At 35.1% G+C, this 20,132-nt stretch overlaps 1 protein-coding gene across 8 annotated transcripts in view; it reads right to left on the reverse strand.

The window, feature by feature from the left end:
• The window catches only part of LOC108736912 (hemicentin-2), a 465,590-nt gene that overhangs the window by 250,136 nt on the left and 195,322 nt on the right, over positions 1-20,132 (reverse strand). For all 8 annotated transcript variants that reach the window (XM_025981202.1, XM_025981203.1, XM_025981199.1 and 5 more), the window contains one exon: positions 15,110-15,277. In XM_025981202.1, coding sequence (XP_025836987.1) covers positions 15,110-15,277 — 168 coding nt within the window. The remainder of the gene's footprint in view (positions 1-15,109; positions 15,278-20,132) is intronic.

Below are 20,132 nucleotides of genomic sequence, written 5' to 3' on the forward strand. Positions count from 1 at the left end.
TTTTTTTGACGTGACAACGTCTTATAATTCGATGGAGCCGGCTGCACGCACGAAAAAACATGACTCATGCGGCGTTACCTCGCTCTGGGGCGTTCCATTTAAGGCTTGAAGTGCAAGCGAGAGCGCGGAACGAGCGACAAAGAGGCACAATCGGCCTCCGCGTTCGGCAGCGTTCGACATCTGTCTCTCTCCTACTTGAGTGAGCGATGCGTCCGCGTGGACAGCTGCTATACAATAATACATTTACATTTACCTCCTTCTCTATATCCATACAAAATATCTATCAAATAAATAAAATTAAAATTTTCTTTTGAAAAAACGAAACCATTCCTTCAGTATTTTCTTATGACGTTGTTACGTTCAACTATCGTCAGTAAACCGACTTTACAGACAACCGATTTTTTTAATTAAATAAATAAATACGGAGTTACAACAGGTATTATTTATTATTTATCGACATTCTTAAGTTAGACGCTTGCTTGTATTTAGATGGAAATTGTCGGTCTATAAATATATACCTGCCTACTTTACATATATTTTTGATACCTACTAAGTTGACAACAGAGAATCTAACGACGCTAGTGGTGAATAAAGAAAAGCTATTAAAGTGCAATTTCTGGGACGTTATTTCTCAATTCTCGCGTTTCAGTTCGTGTTCCACAATGTAGTCTATGTAGCTCTCGGAATCTGAGAAAATGGTGAAACCTAAAATACAATTCTGGATTTTTTTAAATTTATGATATGTTATAGCCGTCATCATCCCAATCAAAAAGTCTCATAGGCACAACCCTCCGTTGAAGCATTAGTTACAATTAATTATATATTACTACGCGGTTTGACCAATCCGACGGGACTTGAACCTTGGTGAAGCTCTTGTACAAACCAGAGTGCTTGCGAGTTTCGATGATTTAGGGAGCCGGACCATAGGTTCAACCATATTAGGGGAGGAGGGGGTTCTTAAAGTGAAACCATACTAAGACAAATCCCTGAAAGAGGGCAGCACCTTTTTCAGTTCTCACGGTGGCAGAGATCACCAGGATCGGTTTGGAATTCTGATGCACAATACAGCGATGTAGAAAGCAACGGGAAACCACCACATTATTAACCCGACTAAAACGTACTATCTATATAAATTAAATAATGGTGTCTTCTGGGCTAAAGCACTCCCATTCGGATGTCCGGGCGGGAACTACCCCTGGGGATATCATCAATAAGTGCAATAGCGGAAGATGCAATATTTCACGAGTCGGAGCGAGGAATGTTAGGACAATGAGGCAAGTAGGGAAATAAGAAAATTTGAAATGTGAGATGAATGGTCTAGAATTAGTTATAGTAGGTATTAATGAAGTTCGTTGGCCAGAAGCTGAAGACTTCTGGAGCAAAAAGAATAATACATACACGATTGGTGGAAGGTAATTCGGGAGTAGGAATTGTAATACGGAGGAAAGCATGGCAGAATGTAGAAACTTATTTACAAAAAAGCGATAGGATAGTTATGGATAACTCGAAGCCGATGAAAACGGTATCAGTGCAGGTCTACATGCCTACACCATCTTACAATGGTGAAGACGTAGAAGCGGTTTATGCAGATATAGAAGACATGTTAAGTTTAGTGAAGGGGCAAGAAAACCTAATAGTTTTAGGAGACTTCAACTTCAGTAATAGGTGGACAGAGAACTCTATGGAAGTCAATAAGGAATAGGCAAGATAGGTTTTTAGGACACCTTCTCCGGCATGAAGGTCTAGTCAGATACATATTATAGGCAGAAAAAGGAGTTAAGAGGAGTAGAGGTAGACCTAAATTGGATTACTGTTCGCAAATAGTTAAGGATGCGGGTTGTTCTAGTTTTGAGGAAATTCGTGGAGGTGTTTGTCCAACCAGTCTTAGGACTGACGACTTTATGATGATGGCGTGGTTTGGAAGATAAAACAAGTCTTTTGTTATGGAGTCTCAATATTTCCTATATGCGACAGTGCAATAGTCTTCAATAACCCGTATAAAAATATATAGGGGTTGATGATACCACCGAAAGTCACAGCTAGCGTTTTCCCGTTTATTTACTTATGAGCTGTATTTAAACAGTAACAAAATTCTGGATGTACGATATTTTAGCGGCAAAGTACGTAGTATGGAATGTTGTCCATTATGACTTTTTATCTGGATGACGAGGATTGTTGCATATCAAAAATTCGGACGATTTCGCTGAAACTCATTTTTCATAAGATTAGTGAACCCTTTTCATTCTGGAATTCCCCACAGGTGCTTGACAAATGCAAATGAAAAACCTTTGTTTATCACATCATTAACTGAATATCGACAAATTCTCTCAAAATACGCATGTAGGTTATGCCTAGGGCATTAGTATGGGTAACCTAATTTTCTACTGGTCAGTGCTTATACCATCTGAGGCCCGTCATAAATTCATCCCTTAGTAAAAAACCCTTAGCGTTGTAGTTTCATTTTTATAAATCATGAAATAAAGTCGATATATCAACTTATCAACACTATTATAATTTTTGTGTGCATTTTTGGTTTGGTTATCTGTCTAGTCCATTTTAATTTAAAGAGCGTTGATACCATATTGAAAGAAAGGTTAGATAGATAGGTATATTTTTAGTTTTCTTGATACCCAAAAAGTTTTCGTGGAAAGCTGCTATTCATTTCACTCGAGCGTAGCGTATCAATGTCTTTTAAAAACAGAAACGGTTATTCCCCGAACATCAGCACCAAAGAAGCGCCGCGGCAAAAAAATGAATTTAGCGCAGTGGATACGTTTTAAAACTGAACGATATATTTTTCTTATGAATGTGTGTTTAAATGTTGATAATTTATTTATATATTCGTGTATGTTCTTAAGTTAATATTTAACTTTGATTAAAAATAAAATTAATATTTTTTATCAAATTTTGGCATTTTGCGCATTATGCTACCCTACTGTTACGCCACTGCTTCTGATGGTTTATTCATTTGTCAACAGATGACAAATATTAAGCCGCGCTGTCGCTTCGTTTTCTAATTTGGATCTTTTAATTCGTAACGAATTATAATTAATTGTAAGTCAAACTGTAACAAGTGCATCTCAACCTAATTATTTTAATTCCATTTTAATCTATTTCCCAGTTTTAATCGCTTCTTCTCTTTAGGAAGAAATTTTTCTTAGACTCTTGGATTAAGTTTTAAATTTAAAAGCGTGCGCTCTTGAAAATTACTTCAACAAACTTTGTATACAATTTAAGGAGAAAATTTAAATTAGATTGTGAAGACGCTTTTATTTTAATAACCAAAGTATCTAAGAAAATTCGTTTCTATCTTTAATCAAAACGAAAGATAAACCTGATCCTTGATTCGCGGAAGAAGTGATTGGAGCATTTCTTTACAAACCCGGCTGTTTTCAAACACGGAAGCAATTTTTTTGTAGGGAAGTTTAGAATATCACTTAATTAAATACGACACTTGGTTTAATTTTACTGCTGTCTTACAGAGGAACTAAATGAAAGGGACATAATCAGTTTCTCTTTCAGCACTTTCTCCCCAAAGCTTTACTGACTTCGACACAGTTACATTACTCCATTGTTTCCCTTTCGTTGGTATTACGAGCTTGTCTCACTCTCATTACATGACACTGTCGTCCTTAAATTATCGAAGTTTGAAATAAAGGAATTTAGACAAATTAAACCAACAGTAAATAGGTACGTGATTCAGGATTAATGTAATTCCTCCTACATTTTCCACTTTAAGAAAACTTATTATTAATGCGTAAATCTCACTATTTTCGTTTTATAATATCGAAGACTCGATCAACATCACAGATATACAGAGGCAAAGGATTAGTATGCTTAGATTTACAGATGATACAGCGGTATTAGCATCTAGCAAGGAGGAGTTAGAGATAACTTTAAATAAAAAGAAAGCGATATTGAAAAAACAGTATTGTATTGAAAATAAATAAAAGTAAAACTAAAATACTGGTATACAAGGGAAGAAAAGAAGAAAAAGTAGGGAAAGAGGGAATATAAAGNATACAGCAGTATTAGCATCTAGCAAGGAGGAGTTAGAGATAACTTTAAATAAAAAGAAAGCGATATTGAAAAAACAGTATTGTATTGAAAATAAATAAAAGTAAAACTAAAATACTGGTATACAAGGGAAGAAAAGAAGAAAAAGTAGGGAAAGAGGGAATATAAAGATGGGAGACGAAAAATTAGAAGAAGTGGCTGATTTTAGATATCTAGAAAGTCAGATAAGTCAGGACGGAAGGAGTAGTAGAGATATAAATCAGAGGATAGTGCAGGGTCGTGTTGCCTTTAATAAAGAGAAGTCACTTCTATGCTCGCCAACGGTTAATTTAGATTTAGAAATTCGAAAAAGGTTGTTAAAGATGTATGTTTGGAACGCGGCGTTGTACGGGTGCGAAACATGGACAGTGGGCGCCGCGGAAGAGAAAAGGTTAGAAGTCTTCGAAATGTTGTGTTATAGGCGAATGATGAGGATAACGTGGGTAGAAAAGGTTAGAAATGAAGAGGTATTAGAAAGAATAGGAGAACAGAGGACTCTATGGATGTCAATAAAAAATCGGCGAGATAGGTTGGTAGGACACCTTCTCAGGCATGAAGGTCTAGTCAGAGACATATTAGAAACTAAAACAGGAGTTAGAAGCGGTGGAGGTAGACCTAGGTTAGATTACTGTTCGCAAATAGTTAAAGATGTGGGTTGTTCTAGTTTCAGAGAAATGCGAAGTTTAGCTCAGGATAGGAAAGAGGAGTCTTATAATGATGGTAAGAGGGAATACAAAATTACATTTTGTCATTCGCAATGTTTTCTAAATTCCTAGTTATGTGCTTGCAGAAGCTTATTGCTTAGAGTCTCATCTGACTCGAGCTGAAGTTTTTTGTATGTTCGTCTAAAGACAAGAAGTAGAAATTATCCTTAAATAGAAGCTATTTGGTTGTATTTAGAAATAAAATTTCTTTTGTTGCCATTTGATGGTACAAGTGCCAAAGACACCTACGAAATATTAAAATAAGTGAATTGTGATAATATTGTGGCTCTAAAGGCTAAACGAGGTGCAGACAAATAGAGATCAGAAAATTAGATCAATAGTGGATCCACGTAAAGGTTTAAAAAGGTTTTTTTACAAGGTCAAGAGATATTTTCCAGAGAATACCAGCAATCAAAAACTTTTTATTTTTTCTATTTTCATTTTAGTTCCAGTAGCTTTGGAAACAATAAAGGAACATTTTTCCAGTTTCTATTTGCTATCGCCGGAGATCTGAGACTTTAAGATGCAAATTTTTTAGTTGGTTATAACGAATACTTTTATTATCCGTAAATTTCTGGTTAGATCACTGGTCACAGAGTTGGTACATCTGAATTATTTATTTACTGGACTAGTAGGTCGAATAAAAAACGAATCTATAATAATCAAAGAAGTCGAATTGAAAAATCGATCGAAGAATCACGAGAAACGAGTAAGGCAGGGTGGTGAGGCAGTCATCCTGTGAAAGTCCCCGGATATTATCTACGTTTCCCCAATAAATTATAAGGTAGAAAAGTACAAATCGTAAATAATACAAGCAACTATGTGGTGAAGGTTTCTTTAATTAAAACATAGAATGACTGTATAATCATACCCTGAAGAAACCTTTTCACGTAAAGGCTAAACGCTGATATGACACGACTCGTAAAATAAAACTTTATTTCCGTGTTTAAATAATTTAACGATTAGAGAGGCGTTGTAGAACGATTATATCAGAGAAGTGAGTTGCCACGTTATCGTAATTTTTTATTTGATAATGTCATTGTAAAAATACGTTTACAATTGTCAACTCAAGTAAAAACAAAAGGTTTGCATTGCCTGAATGAACACTGAAAACATTTTCCTGCTTTTTAGTTCTTAAGAAGATATCCTTATTATTTCGAATGGCCCATCAAGCAGACAAATAAAATGGCATCGAGAATAACTGCTCCTGAAAATTGAATTGTTCGTGTTATTGCCAATTGAGTTTGACTCTAAGCGGAAGTTTGATCAAGCATCAATTCGATATAACTGGATACGGAACCGAAATAACTTAAGACTCTTCTAATTTTATAACGCGAAATTGAACGCTTTCAAATTAATAAGCTCTCTTGTAGTAATTTTCATTCTCTCCTTCGCTTGTTTGGTGTTCAAGCATTCAAACTCATCCAAAACGCGTCCCTTGGGAAGAACATGATTGTTATGGCTGACACGGCGCAACCCCAAAATGCGTGGTAAACAAGAAACAGCAATTACTTCGAAAGGGAAACTAACTTAACTTAATGTACACATGACATTAACGATTGAAAGGTCATTAAGCAAAAAGCGACAGAATGTCAACTAGTTATGTAGGAAACTCAGTTGGAGCTGCTACTCCCCTTTTGCTTTTTATTTTTGTTTTATATCTCTACATACTTCCGATTTGGGTAAAAAAGGCATTTATTGTTCCATTTAGCAGTACTATTTACATACAACCTTTAGTCACAGCCCGTGGAAACAGTATGACACTTTTACTTGGTTTAACTTTTCTATTGTATTTAGTCCAGTGTAATTAATTATCATCATCATAAGGTTGTCAGTCCTAAGACTGATTGGACACGCACCTCCACTCTTTCCTATACTGAGCTAATCTTCGTATTTCCCCAAAACTATAACAATCCAACCGTTTCAGCAAGTAGATATCCATATATTTAAATGGACCTTGTTGGAGCATACGTAATCTTAAAAATCGCGATCCGCATCTGGCAGTTTCGACAGAATACAGACCACTACAACCCACATCCTTAACTATTTGCGAGCAATAATCCAATCTATGTCTACCTCTACTCCTCTTAACTCCTGTTTCTGCTTCTAATACTTTAGCCCTTCTTGCCTGAAAAGGTGTCCTACTAACTTATCTCGCCTATGTCTTGTTGACTTCTATAGAGTCCTCTGTTCTCTTATTGTTTCTAGTACCTCTTCATTTCTAAAAAATACATTGATCACGCTACACAATTTCGTATGCCGCTGCAACCCATGAGCAAACCTAAATACTTGCTCATTTGTTAGGTATTGCGTGGCATGGAAGACGCTCGAAATACAGGTTCCCCCACCTCAAATGTACTGTTTACGGTTGAACGGAGCAATGCTCAGTCTTTGCACATACCACCTTCAACGACCGACGAGTGTGCATTATTCGATCGAACAAACTATAAATACGCCCCAATACTTAATCATATTTCAACTTTCGCACTCAGTCGTTGGCTTGGGTTGTTTTGTTAATTCACGGGGCAGAAATTGCTTACTTATTTTCATTAGAGAGCTGGTACTGCATATATTCGTCAGGAAAAAGTGCTACGATATCACTAACAATGTTAATTACCCTTTCTTGATTAGTTAAAATTTAGTTTAATATATTACAAGCTGATAAGCAATTTACATATTACTGTAAACTGGTGTTAAATTTTACGGATATCTTCTTTAATATGAAAGATTTTGAAAAAAGAAAGTGTTTTCAATAGTTGGGCTCACTTCACTGGAATACGGCTCGTATATACCAGAACTATTGTAGTACGCCTTCTACTCTCGAAGCAACGTCACACTGATTCTAGTATCGCCAGTATACAATGTGTCTTATTGTCTGAATATATTTTACGTCATAGGATTTTGTGTAAAAAATTCTTTATACTCTTTTTTATTTCGTAGATCAAGACTGCCCTAGCCTTGGTTTTGGTCCTGGTTTTCCTTTTTCGGTCATAATATTGGTCTTGCTGATAAAGTATCAGTTTTGGTGTCAGCCATGCTCATTTAACCTGATACTTAATAATAATAATTCTTTTAATCACAAATTTTTATATTTACCGTCACAATAATAAATTGTCTTAAAATCTGAGATTTTCTGTCATACAGACGAGCATATCATGATTCTTAATAGAAATAGTCGATAGTTGTGAGAGTTATGAAAGCTCGGAAACTTACCCTTTCTCCAATACATAAACTGACTCTTTTCCAAAGTATAAATTCAGCTTTTAGAGAACAAAAACAAAATTAGTTTGTCTCTAGATTTCAACCATGTGCTATTCAGACATCGGAACAAAGAAGACCTACTCCGATGACATTCTTATAGATATTTTTTTTTTTCAAACAGTGTTATAGTTTTTTTGACGTGACAACGTCTTATAATTCGATGGAGCCGGCTGCACGCACGAAAAAACATGACTCTGAGGCGTTCCATTTAAGGCTTGAAGTGAAAGCGAGAGCGCAGAACGAGCGACAAAAAGGCACAATCGGCCTCCACGTTCGGCAGCGTTCGACATCTGTCTCTCTCCTACTTGAGTGAGCGATGCGCCCGCGTGGACAGCTGCTATACAATAATACATTTCCATTTACCTCCTTCTCTATATCCATACAAAATATCTATCAAACAAATAAAATTAAAATTTTCTTTTGAAAAATGAAACCATTCCACCAGTATTTTCTTATGACGTTGTCACGTTCAACTATCGTCAGTAAACCGACTTTACAGACAACCGATTTTTTTATTTATTTAAGACATATAATACATCTATTAAAGCAAACTGAAAATTTCAAATACTAAATATGTTTTGTTCCCAGGAAAGGATACATTAAAGTTGTTTCATGTATTTTAACTCATAAATCCACCGGAAGTAATAATTTTTCGTTTAGTATTACGTATTTGGTCTTATACTTGCATATTCGGTCTTGGTTTTAGTCTTAGTCTTGTTCCTGCGGTCTTGGTTTTAGTCTAACTCTGATAGTATAGAGACAGTTTTATGAAAATGTATGACCATGATCAAGACCAATTTAGCTCATCACTACTTTCATTTGGATGGGTTATAGAAAGAAGACATTGTGTTAGGACACTCTGTACACCTAGTGGTTTATAAGGCCCGCAAACTGAGTTAACCGTATGATGGAAAGAATATGAGAGAAAATATCTTTTATAAAATATTTATTATTGTCGTGGTTATAATCATCAGAACAAGCACGTTTCAGCGTTTTTCGAACTAGACGTTTTTAGAATAGCACGTAGTGGCTATCCATTTTGTTGGCATGGAGAAGGACCCTATTACTGAAAGAGTCCAAGCAGTAATAATTATAGATACCTTCCCACCCTTAACAGAAAACAATAACCGTCGCACGAATTATAACGTCATTAGGTTTAAAAAAATAATCATACCAAGGTATGATTAAATTTATGTGATTTCTATCGTAAGAGTAATCTGACCTTATCAAGGGATCAATGGTGAATTGATTTCGGGATCAAGCAGCTCGAAAAGGTGTCAGCGTAACCCTGGTGTTCCGTGAAAGGATCACAGGGGTTCCGCAAGATACAACGTTGTTTCTTCGGTCGTACATTAAGATACAATAAATTGAATACAATTGTTCATTGATTCATTCCTGACAGATTTATTATGATAATTTTCATATTTACAATAATTTTAAATGAAGCTATTGTTGTTTGAGGATGTTGTTACGCCATTAGCAACAGATGTATTGCAGTCGAGGGTTTTTAGAAAATCAGGGAATCATAATGTAATCATAATACAATTGTAGTAAATGTTTGAGCTGATCGGACGGGACTTGAACCTTGACGAAAATCTTGTACAAACTAGAGTTGGTGGATCGGCTTGTGAGTTTCGATGATTTAGGGAACCGGATCATAGGTTCAACCATAATGGGGGAGTTCTTAAAGAGAAACCAGACTAAGACAAGTTCCTGGAAGAGGGCAGCAGCTCTTTTAGTACTCAGAGTGGCAGAGATCATGAGGATCGGTATTGACTCTGATGTACAATAATGCGATGTCGAAGCCAACGGGAAACCACCACATTATGCTTCCGAGTAAAACGTACAACTATACAAATTAAATGATGGCGTCCTCTGGGGTAAAGCACTCCGGACGTAAACTAGCCCCCCATTCGGATGTCCGGGCGGGGACTACCTCGGGGGATGTCATCAATAAGTGCAATAAGTGTAGGTGCAATGTTTCACGAGTCGGACCGTGGAATGTTAGGACAATGAGTGTACGGGTGCGAAACATGGACGGTGGGCGCTGCGAAAAAGAAAAGGTTAGAACCATTCGAAATGTAGTATTGTAGGCGAATGAGGAGGATACAATGGATACAGAAGGTTAGAAATGAAGAAGTATTAGAAAGAGTAGGAGAACAGAGGACTCTATGGAAGTCAATAAGAAATAGGCGAGATAGGTTGGTATGACACCTCAGCACCACACTCAGGAATGAAGGTCTAGTCAGAGACATATTAGAGGCATAAACGGGAGTTAGGAGGTGTAGAGGTAGACTTAATTAGATTACTGTTCACAAACAGTTAAGGATATGGTTTTTCTTTTAGAGAAACGCGAAGATTAACTCAGAATCGGAAGTGGTGAAGGTGCATGTTCAACCAGTCTTAGAACTGACGACATAATGATGATGAAATGTTTGAGATATTATTAATTTTTCCAGTGTACCCATTGCTAAAAGAAACTTTGTGATAGCATTTTCATACTTCTTAACCTCAAAATTTGGATGATAAGGAGAAGTCGCAAGTCCCATAAATTTCGCCAAATGTCTATTTTTATGAGAATCGTTATTTACTTAATTTTATTTGTTATATTTATGATACATACAAAGTAATAATGTGTCTTTGACTAAATCTATTAGATTTTCATGTCTGAGGAGGTGTCCTACCAACCTGTCTCGCCTACTTCTTATTGACTTACATGACGGGTTTTCAGTTGTTTTCTGTTCTCTTACTAATACCTCTTCATTTTCTAACCTTTTCTATCCACGTTATCCTCATCATTAGCCTATAACACCACATTTCGAACGCTTCTAACCTTTTCTATTCCGCAGCGCCCAGCGTCCATGTTTTGCACCCGTATAGTGTCGCGCTCCAAACACCTTTAACAATCTTTTTCTAAATTCTAAATTAATCGCGAGCATAGATATAGGTAACTTCTTTTTATTGAAGGTGACTTGACCCCTACTACTCCTTCCGTCCTGACTTATCTGTTTTCCTAGATACCTAAAATCAGGCAATTTTTTTAATTTTTCGTCTGCTATCTTTATATTCGCTTTTTACCTACTTTTTCTTCCCTTGCATACCGGTACTTTTGTTTATTTTAGAAAAGGGCGTTACATTAAATATGTAAATTTATAATAATTTGTTTAATTGCAAAAACCAATTACGTAATCCGTTTTAACTGCATATTATCTTAAACCGCATTGAGAATAAACTCTATCCAATTATAAGATTATATCTTAAGAGGTGTTTACAACTTTCCAGCTGATTGTTAATTTGTACCGTCATATTGTGGTTATAAAAGCACAATAAAACGGAAAATGCATTTCTAAGGTTTTCACTTTTTTATCTGTGTGTCTATTGTATTTTTGAGACTCTGTTTATGTCAAGTATTTACTTTATGGTGTTACATAGGTACATATTTTGTACAGGAATGCAATTCAAGTAATTTACTAGACGTGGAACTGCATCTCCGTTGGCAGAGAACGCCCTTTTCTATTTCGTTTTATTGAATTCTTCGTGCTATATTTGGCCAAAAGTGTTTATGTCTTGATTCTCTATAGAAACACTGCCAATACGTCTATCGAAATGTCCAATAATTTTAAGTTACCATTCAAGATACCATAAGCAAAAGAAGCTATTGTTTGAGACTTGAAGTGTTATTCCGTAAAATGGACCAAATTCAGCCATGTAATATTTACTTTTCTAAGTAGCAAAGTTACAAATGGACAATTTTTAAAAATTTAGTTTAACCAACACATAGACGAATGTTACATAACTGCATCCCCTTTTCATTCATTGTTAGTATTATGATTAACTATAAAATGGCTTTGCGTATATGCAGAACTAAAAGGAGAAGCTAAATAAATGTACTAGGATTATAAAAAAAAATAAAATGACATTATTTTTTCTTTATCACGAACAATTTCCAAAAAATCTCATCATAGATATCACAGGAGTTAAAATTATAAATATCTACACTTGTTGGTTCATTTTGGTACAAAAATGTAATATAGAAAATATACAACCCTCACTACCTTCTTGTTGTATTTCCTGTTGTAACGATATGATCCATAGCAATTAAATAAAATCAGTTTTCGATAAGGGAAGTTGTGTTAGCTTAGATTAAGTTTGCCACATAATGGTCAATAATAGGATTTCCTACTTTAAGAAGATAGATTCTTTTGTAATACATCTATCTATATATACGTATATAAAAGAAAGTCGTTTTAGTTACACTATTTATAATTCAAGAACGGCTGAACCGATTTGGCTGAAAATTAATGGGGAGATAGCTTACAACTAGGAGACGGACATAGGATACTTTTTATCCTGTTCCCTTGGGGGGGAGGGGTGGTGAAGAGGAGTTGAAATCTTTCAATCGAACATATATTATTTATTGTCAGATTTACTTCAAACTTGGTTAATAGTCCCTCATTTAATGTCTGAAAGACCTATCTCGAAATTTTAAAAAATTCAGCCTCCAAAGGGGGGGGGCTAAAAAGGCGTTGCAATTTTTGTTTGGGACATACTTTATTTGTGGTTGAATTTACTTGAAACTTGGTATATATGCTGTTTGATATTATTAATCAAATGCAAAAAGGTTGCAACGTTTCCATGGGGTATATTTTATTTGCACTCGGATTTACTCGAAGGTTGCTCATTATTGAAATTAAGCAAAGACGTGTTTTGGCAATTTTTAAAAATCAACCCTTAAGGATGAAATTGCTGTTGCTACGTTTGTGTTTGAAATCTAAGATGGCGACATTACATACAATTAAAACGTTGTAAGTGTGAATTGGGAGTTAAACGGTTTTATGGAGAAACAATATTAATTTCTGCTAGCGAATTAATATATTTCAATTTTTGAATTCTGAAATCATATTCGTAATAATCAAAAGATACTCAAATTACTAAATCTATCCGTCGCTTCCATTCTCATGTTGTATTATTGTCTGTTTGCGCCTTGAATTAGAAAAAGATAAAAACTGAATTAAAAATATCCATGAGCGGACTTGTAATCGATAACAACAGCAAACTAAATTATTCGTGGACAAATTACCTAAGTTGCTAGATATTTTGCGGTAAGTTCAACTTTTGGTCAAACTTAATAGAATACTAAAGGACAGTAAAACGTTCTATCCGTCACTGTTGTAATTTTGTAGATGCAGTTCGAAATCGAGACGAACGCGAACCCCAAACCTCTGAAGCGTTGATAATAGAAGCGGCTAAGCATTTACTGACAACCTCCAGTCGTAACATGTTAGTGCAATTTACAAATTTTGCCAGTTTCATTCAGAGGACAAATAAGGTTAACAAACAGAGTAGGCGAAACCTAGACAGTTACAAATATGTGCACTTCCGTAAGCTGATCAGACCATGGCCAGGGGTTGTTTCAATTTAAACAGCTTCGTTGATGATTACTAAAGTGCATCTTGGAAACCGCGTATAATTATGTGAGTTACATTAGTCTAATTACTTATTCCTTTTGAAATCCAGGATTGTATGAATTATTGTTTACAACTGTTCATTCGAAAAAGAGATACAATACACTCAACTCGACAGAATATTATAGGGAGCACGAGCGTGTTTGTGTGCGATCGGGCATACATGTGGGTGGACGGCTTATCGATTCGCCGATTAGCCGCGGGCGCCTTTCTTCACGTGCCCTGTATTTGTAAATGTGTGTGTCGTACCTGCGTTCTGGGAAAGCAGTTAAACAGTTCAAAGAAAAACGAAACGGTCCGGATGTTTCTAGAGGGTTCCAGAAAGGAAACAAAACAGTATTTAAAGGAAGAGACGATCGCCGAGAGGTAACTAGAAATAAATTAATCATATAATCAGCAATTGATATTGCAAAAACATATGCATCCACGTGTATTTCAAAAAAATATGTCAATAATAACGTAGTATGACGCCATTTGCCTCTATGACATGTGGTCGAAAATGGCAGAAAGTTTAGTAATATAGACGTTCACATAGAAATATTAATTACTTAATTTTTAACGTATTTAATGATTAGTCTTTATGTAACTGGTGAGTGGACAGGAGTGAATCTTCTCTATAGAAACGTTATTGAAGGAAAAAGGTTTTTAAAGTTAAGCACATTGTAAAATAAGACAAAAATTCAAAGAAATTAGTAGACAGGGTGAGGTAGGTACACGTCAAAAGTTTTCGTTCACAAGCATGTAATTAAAAGGGACATTCTCATGTAATTAATGGCGAATATAAGTTTGTTTGTGTGTTTTTCACGCTTTAACTACTCAACCGATCACCATAAAATTTTGTACACACATCTTCAGGGGTACCGAAAAGGACACAGGGTACTTTTTATCTAGAAAAACAACATTGTTCACAAAAGATTTCACACCTTAACTACTCGATCGTCATAAAATTTTATAGACTCATGCTTATATCAATTAGGAACTTCAAAATTCCACGGACCATGACATTGAACCCGGAAAGCAATATCGATCCAATATTTTAGATTACCCGTTTCCAAGGAGTTTAGATTTTTTTGGGCTCTCTTCATTTAAGGAATTATTATTATTAACTCATATTTCAACTTTCGCACTCAGTCGTTGGCTTGGGTTGTTTTGTTAATTCACGGGGCAGAAATTGCTTACTTATTTTCATTAGAGAGCTGGTACTGCATATATTCGTCAGGAAAAAGTGCTACGATATCACTAACAATGTTAATTACCCTTTCTTGATTAGTTAAAATTTAGTTTAATATATTACAAGCTGATAAGCAATTTACATATTACTGTAAACTGGTGTTAAATTTTACGGATATCTTCTTTAATATGAAAGATTTTGAAAAAAGAAAGTGTTTTCAATAGTTGGGCTCACTTCACTGGAATACGGCTCGTATATACCAGAACTATTGTAGTACGCCTTCTACTCTCGAAGCAACGTCACACTGATTCTAGTANATTCTTAACTAATTAATTTGGAGATTAGAACATGTTTTTCGTAAAGCTATCTGACAACATTGTACGTTCGCCAGTTTTACGTATTTTCGTGGTTGGCTACAGCTCAATTAATGTTGACTTTATTTATTGACTTACCTTCGATTTCTTTGCTTCCATTGTACCAAATGACTTTAGGGACAGGCCTGCCACCATTCGCTTCACACGTTATTTCAATATTAGTTCCCTCGTTAATTGGACCTAATATAGACTCGTTTCCCAAACTCCGGCCATTACTTCCAATTAGTCTGACGAACGCCGGTATCACTGTAACAAAGTAAATAATGATAAAAGACAAGAAAAGAATTCGCCTGTGTGGAAAGTTAACGAGTTATATGTAACTAGCGGCTACATACACACATCAGCAAAACATACCCATAAAAGGGTAGTGTAAAAACAAAGATCTTTGAAAGGAGTTCGTTTGTTTTGAATCGTTTGATCGATTGCATTCCGAAAAGTATATGTCGCTATCAGATACTGAAGTATGTTTACCAAAAACCTATTTTTGCAGAATCACAACTACCTAAGTACGAGGTATGTTCAAAAACTATCGCGAATTTTGTGCTTTTTCAATGAGGAAGCAGCAGTAGTATATAGACGACAACTCATGAAGAATTAGATTCTAATAACAGATTCCTTAACGTAGCAGTTCAAAAATAACATTCGAACATGATTTTGTGGATTTTGTTTTCACATTCATATATAAATTAAATATTGCTGCGCATAGTATAGATTAATAACACAGGTCTGCGATAAAAAAGTTTTTTGTATAAATTTATCTTAAGCATGCAAATGTTGGTCTATAATTTCCAAATATAGACTTTGGTTTAACGTATCACGTCACATTGTTTTTTGTATGTAGATTAATATATGTATATATATGTAGCTCTTTGAATGGGCAAATTTATTTATTTTTTCACATTTTATAGTTTATATTTCTATCTAATACTCTCTGACTGAGCATTATATTGTCTTTTACTTTATTTTAGATAGTCTGAAAGTAACTATAGTCGTTTACACCGCCTGAAAAAAAAAATAGTTTATAGCGCGTCATTATTGAGAGAGAATATTAACGTGTAATAAAAGATTGTGTTTCATTTATCTTTAACTATGGCTTCTCGGAGTTGTTAAAACAATTCAAATGTATTTTTTTACATTTGCAGACAATATACAATAGTTAAGCAAAGATTGAATATAACAAACTTTGTAAAAAATGCTTATTAAGCTTACTTCAGAATGAAGTTGTCACCAAGATAAACACTGGGTTACGATAAAATATGCCGGTTATGTGTTGAAGTGTTAAGACAGTGGACTTATGGTAAATCAAAATCATTGTTATTCGGTATTTCTATGTCCAAATTAGAATGCAATTGGAAGTCGGAGTGAAAAATGTCATCAATACGAGTTTGAAAGAAGAAAGTATTGCTTCCACCACTTTACATTAAACTTGGTTTGATCAAACAGTTTGTAAAGGCATTTCGACTTGACCAACGGTGATTATTTCATGTTTAGATATCGAGGTCATGATTTATATAGGTTTTAAGCATATAAAAAAATCGTAAGGACACAAAAAATTACTTTTTAAGAAAAAAGTCAATTCAAAAATCACGTTTTTTTTTTTTTTTTCGATCTTTTCATGCTTTAATATTGTCGGAGGTATTTTTAACCAACACCATCGAAAAGAGCATCGTTAAAAACATAGAAACACTGGTTATCGAATATTTTTTCGTCGCACTCATTACGTGGCAAGGGTTCAAATGGAAATGTGTTCTCTGAGCATTTATGGGTTAATGTGACGTGGTATACACCATATGAATATCGTTTTCTATTATTTTTAAGACAATTACGACAAATATTAACAATTTAAGAAAAAACTTTTCAAAAAAAAAATTTCGCAGACCTGTGTAATTTTCTTAAATTTCTCCCCCTTTCTTCAAACAAGTTAAGGGTGCATGTTGAGTGTTCTCTCTCTCAAACAAGGGGAGCACAACAAATGCAGTTCTGTGCTATATAAACTAAGAGCAGGATGCTGGACGGTGCTTACCTTTGTTTGCTATGGTATTGTGTTGTCCAAAGGGTACCCAGTACCCTATTTTGATAACAGTTCCATGAGTTTGCCAAACTACTTACTTTATGAACTTCGTCAAGAGCAAACAAAAGTACGTAGGTACATTGCGTAGTAGCTGGTGAGTCAGAAGCTACAAGATCAATAAATAATCTTCATAATTAAGCCGCAGAGCAACTGGACTAACAATATATATACGTGGGTTACTACCATAGACACACCTACATTTAAAATTTAGAAAATAAATAAAATAGGGAACATGGAAATTTTTAACTATTTTATTTCGGAAATACATTTGGTTATATATTTCTACAAGCGAAATAGCTTAATATATTCTGCTACAGTGTCGAGAAATTCTGGTTTACATGTATGAAGTTGCTATCCACTTTGAGCCTAATTTAGGTTATGGTGAGGCAGGACCCCCTTATTGGCTTGTGTGAAGTGCAATTTACCAACGATTGACGTTATGAAAAGATTTCTCTGATTGGCGTGTGAAGTGCTACAGACGTATGGGCTTAAGTTAGGTTATGGCGAAAAAGAATTCCTTAATTGACCTGTGAAATGTGCCATGCATTGGGGGTTGTGTGGTGTCTACTAGTTTAAGATATGATGGGAAAGGATTCCCTACTTGATATTTGTAGACTATAGTGAAAGTGGTTTTCCCAATTGGCTTGTGTAAAGTACAATACACCAAGGATTAACGTTATGTTATGATGAGAGAATTCCCTGATCGGCTATACAACAAAGGTTTAGGTTAAGTTATGATATGGGGGATCGCTACGATAAAAAAAAATATATATATATATATAACAGTACACATCACTCCAAATTCTGAAGGTTCAATATTCTTTTCTCTTCTGTTGTTCAAAACGATTTCTACGAAATCAAGTACTAATTTCTGACGTTCACACCAATTTTCTTATGATACAGTGAAGTAGGTGAAAATTGCCTCTACCCTTATAAATACAATTGTCCCAAACTTTTCATCGTCATCATATGGTCGTCAGTCCTAAGACTGGTTGGACACGCACCTCCACTCGTTCCTATCTTGAGCTAACCTTCGCATTTCCCTAAAACTAGAACATCCCACATCCTGTGAACAGTAATATAATCCAGGTCTACCTCTACTCCTCCTAACTCCTTTTTCTGCTTCTTGACTTGTTTCTGTCTTTGACTAGACTTTCATGCCTGAGAAGGTGTCCTACCAACTAATCTCGCCTATCTCTTATTGACTTCCATAGAGTCCTCTCTTCCCCTATTCTTTCTAATACCACTTCATTTCTAAGCTTCTCTATCTACGGTATCCTCATCATTCGCCTGTAACACCACATTTAAAACGCTTCTAAGCTTTTCTTTTCCGCCTGAGTAAAAAGTAGTGATGACAGTGTGCATCCCTGTCTGAACTTTTATGGAAGTTTAAATAAGTAAGCATGTCAATAGTTTGTTTGGAAAGGTACGCACATTTTTTTCTTTAAATAACAGAGTAGTTACGGTATATGTAGATTTTTCTAACTAAATTAGGTAAAACTCCAACCGGTAGGGTAGCATGGAAAAATTAATGAAAGTCAAATTATTTTATTATCGTTTGTTTAATTTTATCTGCAAATCCATAAAATATTCAATTCAGAATAAGCTACACTTATTAACTTCTACATTTGGGATAGGTACTCGATTAAATGCTTTCAAGCATTAATTAAAAATGAATAACGAGCTTGAAACGTAAAAAATTGAGCCGGATTATTAAACGCAGCATTAATATACATTAATCCGAAGCACAGAAACAAATAGAATTTTAAATAAATGCTGCCGAAACTCCATTTCCTATTCGTTTAAATCATCAAGTTTATTGCTCGGCAGTTTCATTTTCCATTTTTCTGTACAGATGTCCATTTCATGGAAATATGGGAATGCTTGATTACTAAAAGTTATGGCTTAGTTTTTACAAAAATGCCAGTTTTACTCATTCGTAAAACTCATTTACATAAAGTAAAAATTAACTTAATTCTCTTCTCTTTTTCAGAATAGAAATTACTTAGCTTTTACTTTACTTTCTTAATAGCGCAAGCCTTAAGAAAGTAAGCAGGTTGTGCTCGGTCGTCCACTGCGCAATAAAAAAGTACGCATTCAAAAATATAGAGTTTATTATTGTTTTGTTGGATGTGCGTGACCTAATATTACGTAGGTAGCTACGCATTTTCACTTTCACAAGTCCATAGTCTTTATTAAAAAGGGTCTTGTTGAATATTAATAAACCAACAATTAGTGGAAAGTCTAGAAGACGACATTTACAATTGCGCCTATGGTCATTAATTGATTAATTATGGATTTCCAGCTGGAGAGTTTCCTTAAAAACACTTTTAAGTATAACTTACGTATAACTTAATACATTAAAGTGAATTAATTTTTACTACTATAGATAACCACAAATTAATAAGGGAAAATTGTTGCTTGTACCACAAAGCTGCGAGAGGTGACCTCAGCAACAACAACGATACGTACATAATTGTATTTAGGACGTTTAAAATTGGCATTGTCCGCAATGAAACTCTCACATTCTTCTTTCAACTTACTAACTAGACTAGAGAGGCTGCTGAAAGAACGCCCACTTTAACTCACGACAGTCGTTATAGGGAATATCCCGAGATAAAAATGTCTCTGAAAGCGAGACTCGAGTCTCTGTCTCTCATGGAGTCCCTCTGGTGTCGCCGAGAGACTGTCACAAAACTGTTTAGCGTCTCTGAACGAGAGACTCGAGTCGCTCATAGAGAGATCCTCATTTCGTATCCATTCTCTGAACAAGAGACTCGAATCTCTCAATAAGTGGTGTCTCGATAGACATGGTTAAAATTTACAAGTTTAAAAGTTCAACTTATTTCAGAGATCCCAGTCTTTCTACGAAAGACTTGAGTCTCTCAATTTTTCAGTTTTATTCATTTAGTCTCTCTGTGAGAGACTCGAATCTCTGAATTAACAATTTTATCGTTCGAGTCTCTCATACAGAGACTGTGAGAGATCCATAAAAACACCTAGGCAATAACTGAGAGACTGTGAAAGACT

Source organism: Agrilus planipennis, unplaced genomic scaffold (genome assembly GCF_000699045.2).
Source record: "Agrilus planipennis isolate EAB-ADULT unplaced genomic scaffold, Apla_2.0 scaffold9, whole genome shotgun sequence".
NCBI lineage: Eukaryota > Metazoa > Arthropoda > Insecta > Coleoptera > Buprestidae > Agrilus > Agrilus planipennis.